This window comes from Antechinus flavipes, chromosome 1, assembly GCF_016432865.1.
Source record: "Antechinus flavipes isolate AdamAnt ecotype Samford, QLD, Australia chromosome 1, AdamAnt_v2, whole genome shotgun sequence".
NCBI lineage: Eukaryota > Metazoa > Chordata > Mammalia > Dasyuromorphia > Dasyuridae > Antechinus > Antechinus flavipes.
In genome coordinates this window covers 704,849,515-704,871,308 of record NC_067398.1, presented here as the reverse complement: position 1 = coordinate 704,871,308, position 21,794 = coordinate 704,849,515, and the positions used below count along the sequence as shown (strand labels likewise).

Below are 21,794 nucleotides of genomic sequence, written 5' to 3'. Positions count from 1 at the left end.
CTGAAAATAAAAAGATACTTCTTTTATAAAGAATAAATAAAAAGAAATAAGTCTTGTTCTTAAGCAATTTTTAATCAACTACATGCTAGACACTGTGCTAAGTACTGGGGATAAAAGAACAGTAAAAGACAATCCCTGCCCTCAAAGAGCTTCCAGTTTAACGAGGGAGACAATATACAAACAATTATGGACAAACATATTAGAGGCAGGATAAATTGGATAAATACAAGATACCTACACAACAGATGGAAGTGACATCAGAGGGAATATTAATAATAATAGCACTTATATAAACACTTTAAGATTTTTTCCTCAGCAGAGGAAAGATGCTAGTGTGAACGGGGATCTGGAAAAGCTTCTTTGGGAAGGTGGGAAATGATTCATACACAGAGAAGTAAATAGAGAGTAGGTACTGAACTGTGCTTCAGCTTCAGAACAAATTTATTTCCCCCAAACCACCTGACCTATATTTTCCTGCATTTTTGACCTTTTCCCCAAATCTCCATTGGTATTATCCATTGTTTGAGCTACAGTAATCAAGACATCATCCTGTGGGATGGTTGGATGGTTTTATGTTCAGTAGGCTTGGAAAATCCCATGATTCTCTATGGCCATGACACTCCAGGAATCACGTACAGCTGAACCCTAAGCCCTTGGACTTGGGAAAATGAAAGTTCTAAGGACCCAATGAAAGAAGCTTATTTTTAATTACATTTGGAGATAGCCCATCTTTTGTCTATATAGCATCAGAGGATCAGAGATCTAAGAGACCTTAATTAGAGGTCTCCTAGTTCAAGGAGACCATTTCACAGATGAGGAAAATGAGACAGAGAGATTAAATAAACTGCCCAGCTTTATACAACTACTAGGTATCTGAGTCAGGATTAGAATGCAAGTCTTTCTGACTCCATGTCTGGTGCCCTATCCTCAAACCATTCTTATCCTGATCTAATGCCTTCAGAAGGTTGTGCTGCTATCTAACTTTAGTCAAGTCCAATGCCTTTGTTTCCTTATCTGTATAATGAGGATAATAATCGCAGTCCTGGCTACATCACACAGAATACTATGAAGATTTTGGACTGAGAGTGAGAGTTTGGGTCTAGTTTCTGAGTATATCACTTAACATCTCTTAACCTTTTTGGGTGTATGAACCCACCCTTTCAGATCTCACAAAGAGCTTTATTTTATAACTCAAATAAACTCTTTATTTTATCATTCTTAAATCAGATTAACATGGAATATTGAAGTTAACTATTATTGCTCCACTTCTTGAAAGAAAATAAGGCATATTTTCATCCTTACCAATTCCCTAGTACCTAGTGAAGCAGTACCCCGTACTGCTGCAAACAGTAGATCCTTAAGAAATGCTTGTTGAATGAACAAATATATATTGTATCTAATAGTTATCTCCTGGTACATTATTAGGAGTTGACACAGAAACTGGAAGATCGCCTGTTGAAAAGTTTAGGAAAGGACTCTTTTCAAGGATGTTTGTTGACTCTAGTTGAAACTAATAATCTGCGACTTCTTCCACCTCTAAAGTTTTATGACTATGATTCTTATGATTCTTATGAACCTCAAGAGGATAGCAATGGTGTCTCATTTGATTTGTGCACATGATCCTCAGTTCTATCACAAAGCTCTGCATACAGAAGGCACTTAACCAGCGCTCCTTTTTAATGACAGTTAGCATTTATATACTACCTTCATAAGAATTTCAAAGCAATTTAAATACATCATCTCATTTAATTCTCATAACAGCTCTTTGTAGTAATCATCAGAGGAAGTGTGGTACCCTAGAGAATGTTCTGAATTTAGAGACAGAAGAAGTAAGTTTCTATTTGGGTCACCTACATGATCTCAGGCATGTCACGGAACCTCTTGGAGTCTCAGTTTCCTCATCTTAAAAATTAATGATTGGAACTAAGTAACCCTTGTCCCTCTCAGACATTCCAGTTCTAAACCTATGTTCCTGAGCATAGATTTTTATCATGCCTATTTTAGAGATGAGGAATCCGACTGTGGAGGAGGTTAGTGAATCATGAAATCCTAGAATTTGCACTGGAAGAGACTCTAGAAGTCATGAAATACACACAGTTCTTTCATTTAAAAATAAGGAAACTGAGGCTCATTGAGTTTAAAGAGACTTCCTCAGATTCACATAGCTAGTATCTGAGACAGGATTTGAACTCAGTTATCCTAAGTCAAAGTTCAGCAATATCCCTACCTTGTCACTTGGTCTTAGAGTTAGCAAGTGTCAGAGGCAGGATTCGAATGCAGATGTTTTCTGACTCCAGATCTACCCTTCTTTCTGTTATATCACAAGACTTCCAATGTATTTTTCTATTTCTCTTTATCCTAACCATGCTTTCTCCCTCTCCAGAAGAATCTTTTAAAGATCAGGGAAGATGATAGATCATAAATTCATGGATCTAGCCATGAAATTACTACTCTGTCCCCTCATTTAATAGAAGAGGAAATGGAGACTCGGAGATCCTAGATGACTTTATTTAATAAGGTCACCGACCTAGTAAATATTGGGAGTGTATAACTATGAATGCATCTGGAAAAGTATAAAGAACTATAGAAACAAAGGGAATTGGGATTAGAGGACCATCAGATTAGAAATGGAGAATGCTGGACATGATGATGTTCATTTGAAATCCAAGAATTTGGGAAGACTGAGATGGGGGGGGTGGATCTCTTGAGTTCTGAGCTGCAGAAGTTGTGTGGATTGGGTTTTTCCATTAAAAATTGGCATTAATATAGCAAGTCCTTGGAAACATCTTGGGAGCTGCCTAAGAAGAGGGAACAACCCATATTGGAAAGAGCAGATTAAAACTCCCATGCCAATCAGAGTAGAATGGGTCTAGTGAGTAATCCATTCAATTCCAATATAGTTGAGGTAGATACCCAGCCAGTTAAAAATGTATAAGGGATCTCAAAGACCATTTAGTACAATCCTCTCATTTTATTTATGAGAAACTGAGTCTCAGGGAAGTGACTTCACCAGAATCACACATGACATATCAAGATCTAAATACAGCTCCAAGACCAGTTTAAATCCAACCTATTTTCCACGAGACCATCAGAAACAGTAGAAAGTGGTAATCCTGGGGAAAGGAAGGAATACATATCAGCAATAGTTTAGTGAAGATTCCCAGTCAGGTACCATTTAGACCAGTTAGTATCTGGGTCCCTTCTAATTCTTCCACTCTGAGAGTCTGATTACTGAGTTTTCCTCCATTTCTGAGATCTTGGAGAGGACCCTATCGTGCCTATTCAAGACAAGGCACTTGCTCTGCTTCTCCTGCCCTCCCTGCTGGGAGACTCACCACCCGAAAGACTATATTGATATAGTTTCAAACTGGCAGGTCCCAGTTTAAGACTGCTGGCAGCGCCAACATGCAGACATTCTGAGTGATTTTCTCTTCCCCCGCACCTCCCTGGCCACGGGGCCCCAGCGCGATGGAACCATATGTCGCTGGGATGGTGGCTGACAAGGCAGTCTGTTCCTAATCCTTTACATTGCTATGGAACTTCTCACTTCTGCATGATCTCACTTAATCCTCAGAACAACCCCGGGAGGTAAGCAGGGAAAGGATTATTATCCCCATTTGACAGATGGGGGAATTGTGACTCTAAAAGGTCAAATGACTTTACCTAAGGACACGGTGGTTAAGACATTCAATCCCAGCCACTTTCCCTTCTCCTTATTTCCCATCCCATGCACTCTCCATGACTGATACTATTTTTAAAAGTATCTAGTCGCAAGCAGCTACGGTGAGCTCATTTCAGATATCTCAGGCCTGGTATATTGTCCTTTTAATTCAGGGGTTGGCAACCTTTGAAAAACAGCATGTCACAGTTCCAACCCCTTTCCTTCTGGCTCGTCCAGGAGTGGGAGGTTCCCTTGTCCCCAGCCACAGTTAGACCCCCATCTGGAGCATCACTGTTGGGTCTGGGTGCCATGTTTCGGAAAGGAGTGCAACTCAGGACAGCAAAGGGCCTCAAGATGACGGCATGGAAAGATCGGTGGGGAAAAAAGAGAATGTTTGACCAAGAGAAGGGAAGACTTAGCAGGGATTTAATAGCTATCCGATATCATCTGAAGGATTGTCATGCGGGAGAGTTTAACTGCTCTTTTTTGCTGCTTGCCCTTACGGGGGGAGCAAGGAACAGTTGGTGGAAGTCACAGAGAGAGATTTCCGTTGCATGTCACGAAAAATTCATAACAATTAGAGCTACATCGAAGTGGAGTGGATTGCCTTAGGGGATAGTGAGCTCCCTCCGAGGATGGCCGCTGTTGAAGTGCTTTCATTCAGGTATGGGTCAAAAGAAATGACTTTGGAGGTCTCTTCTACATTCAGGAAGGGCATCATGGGAAAAGTGTCCCTAAGTGAGAAATAAGATCACCAAGAGGGAAGACAGCAGAGTTCTATATTTACCTATGAAACAACTTTGTACCATTCTTTCTCCTTCTCTGGGCCTCAATTTTATTATCTCTAAAATTGAAGTGCTTCTCTTGATCTATATAGGACTTTCTAACTATTTTAATTACTATTCTAAGGCTTTTCCCATTTCTGACAACCTCTGTCCTAAAACCCTCCTAGCCCTGACATTCCCTGTTCTAAGCTCCCTCCTAGTCCCAACATCCCCTGTTCTAAGGTCCCTCCCATTTTTGACAACTTGTTCTAAGGTGCCTCCCAACACTAACCTCTCCTGTTTTAAGCTTCCTCCCTGCACTAACATCCCCTGTTCTAAAGTCCCTCTCAATCCTGACACCCCTGTTCTAAGGCCCCTCCCAGCTCTGATATTCTTTGTTCCAAGGCTCCTTCTAAGCTTGGAATTTTCTGTTCTATGGACACAAGTAACTAGGCATCAGGTGAATGTGAAATTTCCACATTACTCGGGTTCCTTTGTGCATGGCTTCATTTTGAAAGAAATGTTTCCCAATCTAAGTTGTTCCAACTGTTGCTAAAGCCCATCTCCCCTTGTTCTGTCCCCTAGGACAACAGAGTGAAGATATGATTCCCCTGGGGGTACCATGCTTTATGGTTGCCTGTGCCTGACATCTCCTGGGAGACAGTCATCCACCTAGCCATAAATCTCTCTTCCTCAAGGCAGCAACAGAAAGTCACTTAACCTGTAGTGACTTCCCCTACCATGAAGAACACCTCGTAGAACACTAAGACACTTCCCAGGACCCTGCTGCTGCTCTTTCTTCTTGGAGATTAGAATTCTGGTATTGGCAGAAGAAGCTTGGAAACCAAGGGGGAAGGAAGCTCTGCTTATTCTTTTGCTACATTGACATCACCATCTGATGAATGGAAAGAGGGCTGGACCCTCAATCCTCACTTCTAAGGGCTTCATGCTTCGTGCAATGTGCTTCTCCTATCTGCCCTCCTAAATCCTGCCCACCCACTCAGTTCTGGGTCCCACTGAGGAGTGAAAAGATCTGCTTTCCTGTCATGTCCCTGACACTAACTCACTGCATGATCTTGGAGGACTTACTTTCCATCCCCAACTCTGATATTCCCTGTTCTAAGGCTCCTCTCAGCTCTGATACTCTATTCTAAAATTTCTCCAATTTCTTTATGTGCATGTGTGTGTGTGTGTGTATTTGTCTGTGTTTTAAGACCAGAGCTCCCTATCTTGCCTATGCTGAAAGCATTGGAGCAATTCAGGGGGCTCGCTCACCATATTGCTGCTGAACAGGAGTCTACAACTGTTGGCTTTAACCCCCCTGGTTCTCAGAGCTCCCTACCAGCCTCAGTAGTCTGGCAGCAAGTTTAGCCATGCACTTCTGTGCACGTCCAGAATTCATTCAGTGTTCTAAGGCCCTCTCTAGTTCTAACACTCAGAGTCTTATCAGCCTCAAGCTTTGAGGAAGGGGGGCACAATCACCAGTTGTCTTGACCTAGGTCTTGCTGTTGCACTCCATTGACTCTGGAGGAGGAGAAAGTGAGGTTAATGACTTTGCACATCTCTACTTCCCTTAATCCTATTCACTTGCAAGTCAAGACATCACCCAAGCCCCAATCAGCCTATAATCAGTCCCATTTAACCATCCTACCTCTACTTCAACTAATACATTAATGAAAATTAAGGTCTTTCCAATAAATACTACTCTTTTGTACTATTCAATGTCAGTCTTCATTCCCTAGAAAAACATGAATAGCACCATGGACATCTTGCCAATCTTAACCCCATCTTCCACATGATCTGAATCCACCCAGGTTCCCTACTTCTCTGACCTCCCACCATTTCCCACTTCTTCTGCCTCCTTCACACTTTTTGGGGAGTTAGGATCAGTTGCACTAACTGGAACCGGGACTCAAGAAGCTCAAGAGCTTGGATGGCTGGTCTAATAAAAGATGCTAGCTGGCTGCAGTCCCTGAAACCTGACTCTTGAAACAGCAAAACCTTATCACCTGCTGGGCATTGCTATAGGGATGGACCTCCCACAGGGATTCTCTTATTCCCTGAGCTCAGGCTACCTGCATTTCACCGTAAATGATATAGGAAATCCCCAGAGGTCAACACTGAATGTCTCACCAGGCATCTTGTATTTGTTGATGCAAGAACAAAGTAGACCAAAGGGGTGATGTCAGACCCAGGATAGGGTCTGCAAGTCACTTTGCAAGGAAGGGGGCAGGTGAATAGAGCAGTACTCTATTCTGCCTGAATTAATGCTTGGCCCAGATCCAAAATTTGCCTCTATCATTTAATTTCTGGGTGTCCCCTGGAGAGATAACTCTTTTTGGACTTTGGTTGCTCTAGCAAGCAAACAAGGAGGTTCTCGAATGTTTAACTTGGGCCCATGAACTTGTGATTTTTTAAATTTGATAATTGCATTTCAAAATAATTGGTTTCTTTTGCAATTTTAAGGACTTCTTTTAGGCCTTTAATAAAATGATTTTGATAAAGGGTTCATATATTTAACCAGACTGTTAAAGGGGAATACAACACAGACAAAAAGTTCAGAACTCTTGGATTAAGTTTTCTTTAAGTCTTGAAGGACATCCTTATTATATATATGACTTTGAAGGAAAGACTTCACTTCTAAAGTGGCTCTTCTGGAATTCAGTCAAGAAGAACCTATTATGTGCCAGTCATGAGCGTTCAAGACAAAAGGAAAACATTCTCCATTCTTATAGTCTACATGTATATAGTTTAGTACAAAATTAATACAAGGTGCTTTGAGGGAGAGGCAGGGCATCAGCAGCTGTGAGAATCCAGAAAAATTTCACGTGGAAGGCAGTGTTTAAGTCTTGAAGAAAACTGGTGATTTGAAGACGTGGGAGGTTGGTAGAGGTGGTGGAGAGTGCATCCAGCTATAGAGGAAGCCTTAGATGAGGAACAGTAAGATTTGAATGCACCATAGAGTACAGGGGGAAGAAATGGTCTAAACCTAGAAAGATAAGTGGAAATCATGCTGTGAAAAGAATGAAATGCCAAAAAGTTGTTTTTATTTGCTCCTTGAGGTAATAGGGAACCATAGAAGTTTATTGAGTGGGGTAAAATGAAAGACTTGTCTCGATCTTTAAAGATCCTTTCTGCTGTGTGATATATTTTTAAATTATCTGAACTCCTGATTAGAGACACAAGACTGCTTTAGATTCGTCACCTTCAATGGGTGCTGTCTTCCTTCCTAATTGGCCGCTGGCCATTAAGTGAAAAAATAATAACTCCTTCTCATGAATTAATATTTTTTAAAAAGTTGGAGAAGAATCTCTTTGAATAATCCTCAGGGAATCTGTCAGTGGGTGGTGCAGCCACTGGGAGCTGAGCCCTGGGAATCCGACCGTCGGCAGGGAGATCAACCAGTGATGAGCATTTTAGTCCAAAGCCTCTTAATATTTGTTTTGAAAAGACACATGTAGATGTGAATTACTTAATGACTATTTTAGGGTTCAGCATTGTTCCTGTACTTGGATAGGTTTTGTCTGGATGACATCTTAATTTGGTGTTTTATTTCACGGGAGCTCCTGCACTCAAGCTCTGGCATGTACAAGATCCTTCAGTAAGATCCCTCATTAGCAGTTGTGTGAGAGTGTGTGTGTGTGAGTGTGTGTGTGTGTGTGTGTGTGTGTGTGTGTGTGTGTGTCCACCGAAGCTCAGCTAAACAAAAAGGGGGAGGGAAGAGGAATGGACATCTCAGTTTTCATGCATGAATATGAGTAATACCCAAACCTCTTCTCCGTGGAAACAAGATTTGCCTCCGCTATTTGGAAGTCTAAACAGTGTCTTTTTCAATTTCCTAATCTGATTGATCGCAATCAGAGAGATTGTCAATTTCATGCTTGTCCATAACAAACCCGGCTTCTCCATCTGGTCTTCCTGATGCTGTCTGTTCAAAGTCAGCCTTGTTGGAGATCGCTGAGTTCCCAGGCACAAAGATGTGGGGGTGGAGCGCAGAGGAGCTGACCAGCATTCCCTTGAAGGTGGGAGGACTATTCTGCAGTGAGAATACCAGCCACCCTTCTGAAGTAGAAAAGGTGGCAAAAGGAGAGAGAAGTTCGAGGAGAAGCCCGGCTCTCTAGCTTATTTGCCCTCAGGCAACAAGGATACTAGATGTATAGGTGGAAGGACCCATGCAAGCCCACTACTCTCATTTTACAAGGGGAAGAAACTGAGGCACAAACATATCAGATGATGTGCAATCATAGCATCGGAGATTTGGAGCTTGGAGGAAGAGCTTTGAGTCATTTCAGTGATGTCTGACTCTTCATGAGCTCATTTCTTGGCAAAGATACGGTTTGGCCATTTTCTTCTCCAGTTCATTGAGATGAGGAAACTAAGGCAAACAGAGTGAAAGTGACTTGCCCAGTGTCATACAGCTAGTTAAGTATTTGAGACCAAATTTGCCCTCCTGATAATGAGTCATTCTAATTTCCAGCCCAGTGGTCTATTCACTGAGCCAGTGAGCTGCCCCTAAAGGGATATGAGAAGTCATAATAAAGTCCAATCTTTTCATTTTACCACTGAAGGAAGAAAAACTTCATGACGTTCACCAGAATAAGGTCATGGGATCAAAAATTTTAAAGTGAATCTGAGAGTCATTTAATCCAATTATTTTACAGATGAGGAAACTGAGAACCCTTGGGGTTAAGGTCTCACAGGTAGTTAATAGATGTAGAATTTGAACACAGGTCCTCTGACTTCAGAGTCAGGGCTATTTCTATTGTATGGTTCTGTATTCCTCTTAAACCATCACTTCCCTCCCCAAACAATTCACTATCAGTCCATATTTCCATACTAATCTCAAACTCAGACCAAACATAAAGGGGTGGGGGGAGCCTGCTGTTCTTCCATAATATCTTCTATTTTAAAGACAAATATATTTATTTGGGGGAATTATGTATTGTTTTGGATGATCTTTACCACACCTCCCCTTATTAGAGCAGATTGTAAACCTGAAGTTGGCTATCCTGTGAAGAACTTGGATTATCATTGGGTTGAGTCAGAGGACTTGAGTTCAAATCTTGATTATCGTAATCATGATAACAATTCTTGGCCTCAGTTTCCTTCTGTGTAAACTGAGAAGATTGGAATAGATAGACTCTGTGGTCCCTTCCAGTTATAAATTTATGACAATTTGGTGAAACAGTAATCTGCTTTGGTGCCCAGGCAAAAGGACAATGTGGTTCGCCCTTTAAATTGTAAACTAATTAAGAACGGAGAGTGTATTATTTTTCATCTTTGAATCCCCATGACTAACAACAACAATTACTACTACTATTACTCCTCCTTCTCCTCCTCTTCTTCCTCCACTAGCATTTATACACCACTTTAAAGTTTGCAAATTGCTTTAAATATATATCATTTGTACATCACAGCAAGAATGTGGTAGGTACTATTATCATAAGCACATTTTACATATGAAATAATTGAGGCAGAGTTTGCTACTTACCCAGGGTCACAAGCTAGTAAGTCCCTGAAACAGAATTTGAACTCAGGTTTTCCAAATTCCAAGTTCAATATGCATTGGGTCACTAAAAAGAGGTCTTTGCACAAAATAGTCACTTAGTATAGGTTTTTTGAATGGATGGATGGATGGATGGATGGATAGATAAACATGCATCATGGACTATATTCTTCCTTATTTATGTTCATTCTCAACCCTTGTATTTTTTCCTCAAGGAGATCTCCTATTCGCTATTTCATGGGAATCAACTCAATGACCTCATGGGATTTGCAAAACTATTTCTTGGAGCCTGACTTTATAGATGATGAAACTACGCCCCAGAGAGACTAGGAGACTCTCTTGAGGTCACACAGTGATTTAGTTACCGTATCTGGATGAGATACCATCTCCATTAACCCCCATATCAGGACTTGCCCCCCATTTCCTACTTGGCCATTATCTAATATTTACTGAGACACAGTCAAGGGTAAACATTAGGTTAAACCTTCGCAACTTCTTTGGAAAATGAGGACCTGTCAAGTTCAGAGCAGTGATGATAGATTAGGGATTAGAGTAAATTTTAGAGAGATTATCTAGCTTAGGTTTTAACTTGGTGCCCATAATTTTGGTTCTTAGGGAGAAAGTATTTTAATAAATTTCAAAACTCTGAATTTCCTTTGTAATTTTATATATCATATTTTATGTATTTAAAAGCATCATACTGAGAAGGTATCTGCCAGCTTCACACAACTGCAAAAGGGATCCAGGACACAGAAGAGGTTTGAAATCCAACTGAAATCCAATGTTCCCATTTTACAGATGAGGAAATTGAGGTAAACACAGATGTGTCATATATCCAAGCTCACCCATCTGGCAAGCAGCAGAGTTTGTATTCTAACCTTGTTCCCCTAATTCTAAATACAGGGACCTTGCAGTTGCAATGATGAATAAAATGACTGGATATCTTTGTGAGAGACACATAATAGAAGGTCTTGATGGTACAGTGGATGAAATGCTGCACTTAGAATTGGAAAGACTTGATTGAAATTCTACGTCATATATTTATTGTATGACCCTAGACAAGTTACTTAAGCCTCAGTTTCCTCATCTGTAAAATAGGGATAATAATAGCACCTATCTCCAGGGTCATTGTGAGGATAAAGTGAGATAAATTTGTAAAGCACTTCATACACTTTCAAATGCTGCACAAATTACTACTAATTATAAGTTTTGTTTCATTTTCTAACTTCAGTGAATGAATTATTAGTTTACTATGTGGATGTGCTTTGGAAACTGTCAAATGTTTTGCTCAGATAAGGTATTTTACAAGAAGCAGTGAATGAATTTCTAGACTTGGAATCGGAAAGTATAAGTTCAACTCTGCTGTGACACTGAATCCCAATAAATAATTAGTTAATCTTCTGTTATGTGCCAGACACTATGATAGGTACTAAGGCTGCAAAGAGAAAAGAAAAGAAAATGAGAAAATAAGACCGAGCTATTTAAGAAAAGGGAGAGATTGAAGAGACTTTTTTGACCTACAGACATCTCAGAGCAGAAAGGTTGGGCTGAGGATACCAGTTGTACCTGTTTCCTTAAAATGCTGAGAGAAGTTCCAAAGGAACATCTGTTCTTCCCCCAACTCCCCCATCATGGTACCTCGCCTAATAAAAGACAGAGCTTCTTAACTCATACATTTCTGGTAACTTGAATTTTGCCTCCACCACAAAAAAGCCAGAGGTTGCTTAGAGACAAATATAAAATGCAAATGAAGGCAGAGAGCCAAATTTCTGTTAGGAATTTTCCTAACTGGGGGTTCAGAGCAATTATGATTGTTTTTTTCTATCTTTTGATTTAATTTAAACTCTAAAGGAATGGAAGGGGGAACCATGGGGACCTGAGAGACCATGACTTTGGTCCTTGGAGTAAAAGTAAGTATTAAGTGCAACACATGGTGTCACAAATGATTGGTGTCTTAGTTGGTTTTTTTGTGGGGGCTGCTTTTTTGTCTTTATTTTTTTGTTATAAAGGATAATTCACTGGATAAAAGAGGGGAGATATGGAAGTGATGAAAATGCAAAAAACAAACATGTAAATAAGAATTCAGTTTAAAAGAAGCATAATAATAATATCAACAATAAGGTCCCTATCAGCCAAATATATTCCATTAATGTAGTGAGATGGGTTCTTAGGATCATACATTTGGTGACAGAAATAACCTCAGAAACCATCTAATACAATTCCTTTATTTTATGGATGAGGGAAGATGAGATCCAGGAAAAAAGTGTGACTAGCCCATGAGTAAAAAAACTCTTCCACATCTCTTTGAAAATAACAAGGATCCTCTAACATGAAGCCCAAAGAAAATCAGTTACCAGAATTCTGACGTTATTATTATCTTTATTTCCATCAAGAGATTTTCATATTCTACATGGGGCAGTGTTTTAGGAGTTCAAATTGTGTCAGATCCTCACCTGAAACCTATGAAGACTATGGAATACAGTTTGTTATTTAAACAGTAACTCCCAGTTAATTGTGGGTTTTCTTCTTCTGCAGTTTGTAGAATACTTTAGTCTTTGAGGAGAAGCTGGGAAGCAAAGAAGCTAGGACAGAGTGTTGATTCTGGAGTCAGGGAGACCTGAGTTTAAATTTCATTTCAGACACTTCGTAGCCATGTGACCCTGGGCAAGTCATTCACTCTGTTTGCCTCAGTTTCCTCATCTGTCAAAAGAGTTGGAGATGGAAATGGCAAATCACACCAATAACTCTGCCAAGAAAACCCCAAGTGGAATCATGAAGAGTCAGCCATAAATAAAAATGATTGAAAAACAACAATTACTCTTTGAACAAGAATCATGTCAGGATGAGAAGCCATTTCATTCTGATGCTCATTTCTCCATTTGCCTTGTACTTATTTTGCATACATTGATAATTATCTTGGTAGCTACATGTTGCCTCCCCTGGTTGGACTGTAAGCTCCTAGTAGTGGTCAAAGGCCAGTTCACTGTTGCCCTTGAATCTCCTTGTCAACATGGGAAATGCTCATTTTCATAGGAGCAGATAGATGACACAGTGGGTAGAGTACACTCTAAAATCATGGGTACCTAGGCTCAAATCTGGCTTCAGATAGTTAATACTTATTTGCTCTATGACCCCAGACAAGTCACTTAGTATCTATTGCCTTGCCAAAAAAATATTCACTTCTGTAATCACCTTTTATTTCACATTTACACACACATGTATATCATATATGAGCATCTGCATATATACACACATAAATATATTAATATAACTGTTATGTTAATATATCATAATTATTGTTCATTTGTTTTTCAGTTGTCTTACTCTTGATGATCTCATTGGGATTTCCTTGGCAAAAAATACTGGAGTGATTTGTCATTTTCTTCTCCAGCTTATTTGATAGATGAGGAAACTGAGGCAAGCAGTAATAGAAGTGATTTATCCAGGGCCAGGTAGTGATTAATTGACTAAGTCAGATTTGAATTCAGAAAAATGAGTCTTCATGACTCCAGGCCCTGAGCTCTATCCATTATGGCGCCATCTAGCTGCCCATTATATAATTATATGTAATACTAGAATAATATTGTGATGTTTTATACATCACTAAATAAAACTAAATAAAAGGCTCTTTGAGGGAAGGGACTTTTATTTTTGTTTCTGGAAATCCAGTGTCCAGTACGTAGCACTTCCTAAGTAGTTTTTCGCTGACTGATGTCTTAATCCTTGGAAGGGTCCAGAGGAGGGCAAACAGAGTGATGAAGGGTCTCAAAATCACACCGAATAAGAATTGGTTGAAGGAGCCAAGGATTTTTGGCCCGAAGAAAAGAACATTTGGGAGGAACACGGTATCCATCTTCAAGTATTTGAAAGCTTGTCTTGTGCAAGCAGAATTATACTTGTTGAGCTTGGCCCTAGTGGGCAGAACAAGCGGCGATAGCTAGGAATTGAAGAGAGGCAAAATCCAGTTCTATGTCCAGAGAACCTTTCAAAGAATTAGAACTATTACAACCTGGGGGGGGTTGCCTGGGAAACTAGTGGGCTCTCTGTTATTGGAACTTCTACGAAGGCCGAGTGACTACTTGTCAGGGCCATTTAGAGGGGGATTCCTGATTAGATATGGATTAGACTGCTTGGTCTCTCTGATGTGCCTTCCAACCCTGACATTCTGATTCTGGGATTCCTGGGGCAGAGCTAAATCTAGCACTTGCTCATTTGTTTTTTAAACATTAGCTTCTCCTAGGTTGTTCCTAAGTGGGTCAGCTGTATCTTATAAGTTTCGCTGCAGTCAGGGTGAGGCTGACACCTTGAATTTCATCAGGAATCAGAGCAGATAGAGTGGATCCGGAACCAGGAAGATTTCAGTTCAAATCTAGCCTCAGACGCTTACTAACCATGTGACTAACTTCTGTCAGCCTCAGTTTTTTCATCTGTAAAATGAAGATATAAATAACAACCACACCAGGTAGGATCAGATGATCAAATGAGATGATTTTTGTAAAGTGTTTAGCATCCTGCCTGGCACATCATACACAGGCTTTATAAATGTTAGTTATAATGACTGAGATGATTATTACAATATTGACAATGTGGATGAGATTGTGGGAGAGATGAATAGTACCAGACTTGATGTCAAGAAGACCCGAATTGGGGGTCCTGCTTTACCATTTTCTGTATGTGTTTTTATCATTTATTAAAATTTATATTTTCCTCAGATTTTTTTCTTTTTAATTTTTGGTTTAAAACTTTGAAATTTATAATTCAAAGAATACAAACAGAAAAGTTTTCCATACACACTGCAGAACTGAAAAGGATTATATACGAGACTATGCGTCTCTAGTTCATGCAGTTTGCTTTCCCCCCACCATGTTAATGCAATTATAAATGGAGATTTGGGAGTAACCTCTGAGGCTGTCTAGTCCTATATCTTAATTCTGTAGATGAGAAACCTTAGCTACACAGAGGTAAATTAACTTGCCTAAGATCGCACATGTAACAACCCTCAGAGGTGGAATTTGAATCCAGGACCAGAGATTGTGCTCTTCAGTGTTACCCTCTGTCTCCCACTCAGTTGCTTAGTGACCATGGCCAAGTCATTTTATCTCTTTGGTCCCTCAAGAGAGAAATGGATTTTAAGTTCCATTAGGACAACAGAACATAAGAGTGGAAAGAAACCTCTGAGAGCATCTCATCTAAACCCCCAATTTTAGAGATGTGGAAACCCACAGGTCCAAGGTCACAGTGACAGTCTTAGTAAGAGGCAGATTTGAAATTTAAACTCATATTCTCCAACTCCAAATAGAACTCTTTTCTCTGCACTTGAATGTCTCCCCAATACCATAGATTAGACTAGGCCAGATTAGAATATTATAAAATCTTAGTGGAATAGAACATTATGGAATAGAATAGACTATTTAGAATAGGAGAACATAGAATAGAACTTTCTAGATAGAGAAAAAACTCTATTTCAGAGATCATTTGGTTTTTCTAACCAATGAAAGAAAATAAGATCCAGAACTATTTTTGAGACTACAGTTAACACTTTAGTGCTGTAAAAGAAAACTCTACTCATTCCTGACTCATAATTCTTTTAACCTTTCTCCCCTGCTGTTAATCACAAGAAATTCACAACTCCAACCCTCATCTTCCTCAGAAATAAGGCTGGGTTTGAGGTTTGTAGGATTATTTGGAATTGGGATTTTAAGGATTTTTTTTCCTAGAACCAAAGACAAGGGAGCTTAACTAGAATTTTAGGTCCAAGAGGGTCATTTGGTCTCGAATCTGTTTCTGTTCCGATTCAAACCAGAACTTAGATCATCGCAAAGAGATGTCTGTATTTCAAGATCTTTGAGAATAGTACTTTATTCTGTCAGTGGAAGAGGTTAAATTTATTTGCAAAATTTTGTTCTGCAATGCTCAAAATATCAAATATGTGGGGAGATTTGGGAAGAAAGACCATTTGGTTCACTTTTGTGCCCAATCTCCCTCCCTTCCTCCCTTCCTCTATCCCTTCCTTCCTTCCTTCCTTCTTTCCTTCTTTCCTTCCTTCCTTCCTTCCTTCCTTCCTTCCTTCCTTCCTTCCTTCTTCCTTCCTTCCTTCCTTCCTTCCTTCCTTCCTTCCTTCCTTCCTTCCTTCCTTTTTTCCTTCCTTCCTTCCTTCCTTCCTTCTTTCCTTCCTTCCTTCCTTCCTTCCTTCTTTCCTTCCTTCCTTTCTTTCTTCTTTCACATCAATAGAATTTTCCTTATTAAGACCCTAGTTTCCAGATCAAGAGTGATAAGAAATCTTAAATGACCATTCACTGATTTCCCTCCTTTTATCTAACAAATTTTGCCTTTCAGAAAGAGAGATATTTGACACAAATGATACCAATCCCTTTCCCCAAGGGAAAATAAAACAACTACCCATCAGTCTTCAGGGCCAGGGTTATTCATTACCTGGGACAGGTTGGGTCTTTACCACAGGCTGTCTGTCATGAAACCTTATCCAAGTAGACCTTCAGCCCTGCCCCTGAAAATATATTATGCATAGATGTGCTAACTAATGTATTGGCATGAAGGCATAATCTGGCATTAACAGGGTTTGAGAGAATTTTTACTGCCCCTATGACATAATCATCCTTTCTTTATGTAGAATTTAGAATGAAAGAAAATTTAGAAATTAAGAGAATTCTAATAGTTATTTGCCTGTAGTCTGCTTTGTTGCCATTCTACAAAGAAATTATTTGCCAAGAAAATTAGTTGCATGAAGGAAAAGGGAGGGGGGGCTATAAAAGGAATATTTATCCACTTCAGAGAACAGGTTTTAATGCATCAGAATACCTCACTACTAATAATTTATATACTAATTTCAAATATATTTTAATCTATTTCTCTAAGGAGTTATTGGACTATGCCAGGAATCTGGCATGTTCTAGAAAGCAATATAAAAAACCACATTCAGATCTTTTGCTAATTCCTACTGGTATTCCAAGTGATATGTTATAATGAGGTTTGTTTGGATTGACCATGAAATTATATGAATGAATTTCTGTTCTCAGGGAGTTTATTTATATTTTATTTCCAGTAGTTCATTAATGGGTGTTCCCTCCCCAATATATTTTATAAACTACCTGTGACTTCATTGTGGATGACTAATCTTCCTTAGAGTCTACTCTTTTCTCTAGGTAGCTTTACATTTAATGGGTCACAATGAAAAATTCTAACCATTATCTTTTGATCTAGTTACCTAACTGGCTCCCCTTCTTTTGAGGAATAGATTTTCTCAATAATATCCATTATACCAGTTCTCTATATAGATCCAGCAATGGAAAGATGATGTTTGCATATACCATGAATCTCTGCATTGCCCTTTGGTTTGCCCACACCTTTGATTCTTTAAAGATTGGAGTGTTCTAAAATTCACATCTGTATAGCATTCGTGGGTGAACAAGATTGGCTATCAGGTGAGCAATTAATCAACTAATATTTATTAAGCACCAACCATGCACCAGGCACTATTTAAGACAAAAATGAAACAGTCCCTGTCGTCAAGAAGCTTACAATCTATGCGATAGTTTAGGGGAAGAGATGAGAAGGTGACAAATATTTCATCCCTTGCAACTCAGTAAATGAGACATTTATAACTTACTTAAAATTTAAGAACTTCCCATGTACCAAACTCCCTGAAATTGACAAGTACCAAATGGATTCCATTAGTAAATCTAGGTAATTCTTTGCCTGATTTACTCTAGCCCAGACAAAAATCCAGAGTATTTACCAAGCAATAAGGGGAATGCTGCGGTGGGACCATTGTTTCTCCACTTTGTGTATTCATCCTACAGGTGTGTATCGGGGGAGTTTTGACTTTATAATACTTATTATCTGCATCAAATGGGAAGAGGAAAAGACCTATGTTTGGTGCCCTTCAAAGAACTCATGAGTTGGGGAAATTTTTTAAATGATTGACACCAAGAAATTTGCTCCAACATTTAAATCTTACTTTTGGCTGCTGTTCAGTGAATTTTAAATCTATTATAATTGGCATACCTTCTTGCATTATGGGGTGGACACTGAAGAGGGGGCATGTTGATTATAGATTTATTTTATTTCATGTTCATAAAATCTATGCATATGGACAAGTATCCTATTATTGATTTGCTTAGCACCAAACCAAGTGCTTTACTTATTTTTTTATTATAGCCTTTTATTGACAAAACATATGCATGGATAATTTTTCAACACTGACCCTTGCAAAACCTTCTGTTCCAACTTTTTTCTTCCTTCCCTCCACTCCCTCCCCTAGATGGCAGATAGTCTAATACATGTTAAATATGTTAAATACAATATATGTACATATATTTATGCACAAGAAAAATCAGATCTAGAAGTGCTTTACTTTAGATAAGCATACCACACAATAGGGCACGATAGCAATAAAGGAAAATGCCGGACAGGGATCTCCCAGGAAATTTGAGGACACTTTTTGCCTACAGAATCAGAAAAGGCTTCACAGAGGAGGTGGCATTTAGGACTGAGCCTTGAAGGAAAATTTAATTCCATTTTATTTTATTCAATGCAATGCAATGTCTCTAATCCATAATACTATGTGCAAAACTGTCTTAGGTTCTAGGAATCTGAAGTTAAGTATTATAAATAATGGTTCTGAAAGTGAAGTAGCAGTGCATTTCAGGCATGGAGACTTCTGAGAAAGTAAACGAGGGCACTAGGTTATCTAGGGAGACTTTAAAAAAAGGCAGCTAGATAATGTGGAGGATGGTTAGTATCTAAAAACAAAGATTACAAATCTGGCACTTACATTAGCTATTCATAGGTCTCTGTGCTCAGCCTTCCAGTGGACTCCTATTTGCACAGAAGTCTTCTGCCTCTGGTCTGTGCTCAGCTCATAAACCTTAGCTATATTTCTTATGAGATTGGGATCCCGAATTGCCTCAATGGGAAGCAACTGGGACCATGGCTTAGAACCATGATTTGATCCTTTCCTCTGCTTTTCTGTTCTGGGTAGAAAGGATAATTCCCTCCAGATGTTAAAGGTCTTACCATCTGCTATAGAAAGGTGATGGAAATTGACCTTAGCATGTAGATGTCTGCTTGCTACTGGCTGGTTTGGAATTGGGAATGATTGAGGTTTTGCAAGCAGTAGAGAGTGAAAAGCAGAGATGGTCATCTCAAAAATCAGTTATTCTCCAGAACTCTTTTTTTTTTGGCATTAATAAAAATACTCTCCTCTCCCATCCTTTCACCCCAGCCCAGGCTAGAACAAAAAGCAATAAAGGGCAAACATATGTGAGAATGAGAGAAAGAGAGAGAGAAATGATGCCCATCTCAGCAGCTTTGAAGAGTATAATCCTGGAGAGAGATTAATCAGGACATGTGGCTTCAAATCTTAACCTCAGTCACTGGGTTCAAAGGCCTGCAAGACCTATAAGAATCCAGAATGGTCTAGGGATTAACATGGAATCTCTGACAGAATAAAACTGGGCTTGAGTCAAAGATGCAAAGGGGGTGAGGATTTGGAAATCCTTTAAAGCTAGCTGCAAAGACTGGGGAGCAGGCCATCAGAACAGCATGAAAGTACCACTCTGATGGGCAAAGAATGAGAGGGCAGAGCAGAGCTGAAATTAGACACTCTGTTTGGAATTAATACATCTCCAGGAAACTGTCTCCCTCTCCTTGGCTTCCTGATAACAAGAAGGAGGCTCAGGAGTAATTTCCACAGTGCCAATTTGCTGTGTAATTATACATAGTCCATTCTACAAGGGCATTTTCTTTGGCTGAAAGCTGTGCCTTTTTTGCCATCATTTTGTGTTCTCCAACAGTGGGGTTAATGGCAGCAGCCCAGGCAGATGAAAACCCTGACGTCAAACACCCTCCACAAAGCTCCTCGTTTTAAGCTGAGGAGCATAATATATATAATGTTTTGGGCAATTGTTTCCAATTTTCCTTCCTGTGCCTGTGGAAGCCTCCTCCCTTCCGTGTATCCCGAAAATGCCGGCTCTGCTGATGACAAAGCTTTCAGGGCGATACGCCCAGCTGGTCCATTGCATTTCAATTCTGCCCATCTCCTTTTAGGGCACCCTTTTCTCTGTAGAATCTATATGAGACCTGGACATTTTGTAAAGCCATAAAATGGGAAACTTAGTTGGTTCTAGGTGGTTCTATCAATGGGGCACCTCCCTCTTCCCCATGAAAGTTTAGATTTGCTTCCAACCAAAACAGGATATATGTCTGAGCCACTTTCTGAGACATGTTTTCAATCTGCTCATTAAGGAAACCTGCCAGAATTCATCAGTCCAAATCCAAGCCCTCTTCTACCTCCCTTTCTTCCTCCTGCCCAGCCACCCATCCGATACTAGCAGATTTGCTTCCTTTGACCTAATCCTGGGGGACTTCTCCTCTTCATTCTGCTCAAATCCTTCTGGACTCACCTTTCAGTTCATGAGATATAAATTTCTCAGACTCTGAATTTTATGTCGGTCCATGAACCTGATTTTCACATTTCCCCTTCACCTTGCTCCTCATCTCCCTTTCTCCCGTTCCCCCTCCTCCCATTTTTCCTCACCACCTTTTTTTTTTTTTTTGTCCCTCCTCCAGGGAGTCTCCCTCCTTTCTTAGTTCAGAACTGGGTTTGTTCACTGAGGGAAAATCAGATGAAAGTCTCGAAGGTAGCGCTATGGAGAACAATCTCAACACCCACCAGCACCAAGCACCAGCCCCCTACTTCGGGGTGCTTTCAGAGCGAGGTGCCGCTGAAGAAAAGAGTTGGACACAGGTACAAAGGAGCAGCACGCTATTTCAGTACCTCCACAGGCTAGCATATGGGTTTTTTTGTCAAATAGTCCAGGGCTCAGCTGTTACTGAGTTGACTGTGAAACACTTAGCGAGCTCTGGGCTTCCTACCACTCGCTCTCCATTCTCTCCCCACGTCCCTTCCTTCAAAGCTTTCTTCTCCCCTCATTTCCCCACCCCCTCAGCCAAGACATTCGGAACCGAGGGGGAGGAAAAGTTTCTCTGAGCCACGCGAGAGATTCTTTCCTGGACTTTCACGACACCGTTCGTCTGTCCAGAGGAAGTGATATTCTCACTGAGAACACGGGGACGCTAGTTTAATTCCTCCGAAAGGTTACCTGTACCTCTTCAAGGAGCTCAAGGCTCCTCTAAGCGAGTAGCTCCGCTGCTCCTCAGGGAGACACGGAGAACTGCCTAGGAGAAGGGCGCCTTCCCCCACATCTTCCCCAGCCCCTGCCCCGGTCCCCGAAGTCCCAGCGCCGGCGGGAGCATTACCTTGGGAGAGGTTTGCGGGCGGTGATACTGGCGACGATGATGCTCTCGGGCCGAGGGGTGGCCACGGCTTTGAAGGTCCCTTGCCAGAACTTCTCAAAAAGCTGTTTCTCACCCTGCTGCACGCTCGCCATGGTCCAGCCCGGAGGCCCCCGGAGCCTCGGGCGCTGTCCAAAGTGCTGAAATGTACGTTCCAAATGGGGGCGCTCCGGGGAGGCTCCGCTGCCCAGAAGCCGCGGTCCCGGCCCTCCCGGGCGCTTCGCTCAGCCTCTGATATATCCAGGGGGAAGAAAGAACGAGGGGAGTGTGTGTGTGTGTGTGTGTGTGTGTGTGTGTGTGTGTGTGTGTGTGTGTGTTTCGGTTTCTCTAGGAGCCGACAGAGGGAGAGAGGGCACTGTCAGTCTTTTTAGTTAGGCTTTCCTTCTTTCCACCTTCTCCTTTCCAGGCTCTTCCCTGTCCCCTCAGGCGGGGATGGAAAGGCTGGCTTTCGGGGGCCAGCTACAGGAGCACCGGCTCTGGGGCCGTCTGTGTGTGCGTGCCGAGTGTGCGAGCGCCGCTTCTGTTTTGTCTCGGGCAAGATGTGACGTGG

General features: G+C 40.7%; 1 protein-coding gene across 2 annotated transcripts in view; it reads right to left on the bottom strand.

Annotated features, from left to right (window-relative positions):
* SRRM4 (serine/arginine repetitive matrix 4) overlaps positions 1 to 21,530 on the bottom strand; it is a 236,794-nt gene extending 215,264 nt beyond the window's left edge. For both annotated transcript variants that reach the window (XM_051972894.1, XM_051972896.1), the window contains exon 1: positions 21,209 to 21,530. In XM_051972894.1, coding sequence (XP_051828854.1) covers positions 21,209 to 21,339 — 131 coding nt within the window. In that variant the 5' untranslated portion in view covers positions 21,340 to 21,530. The remainder of the gene's footprint in view (positions 1 to 21,208) is intronic.
* Positions 21,531 to 21,794: the final 264 nt, after the last annotated feature.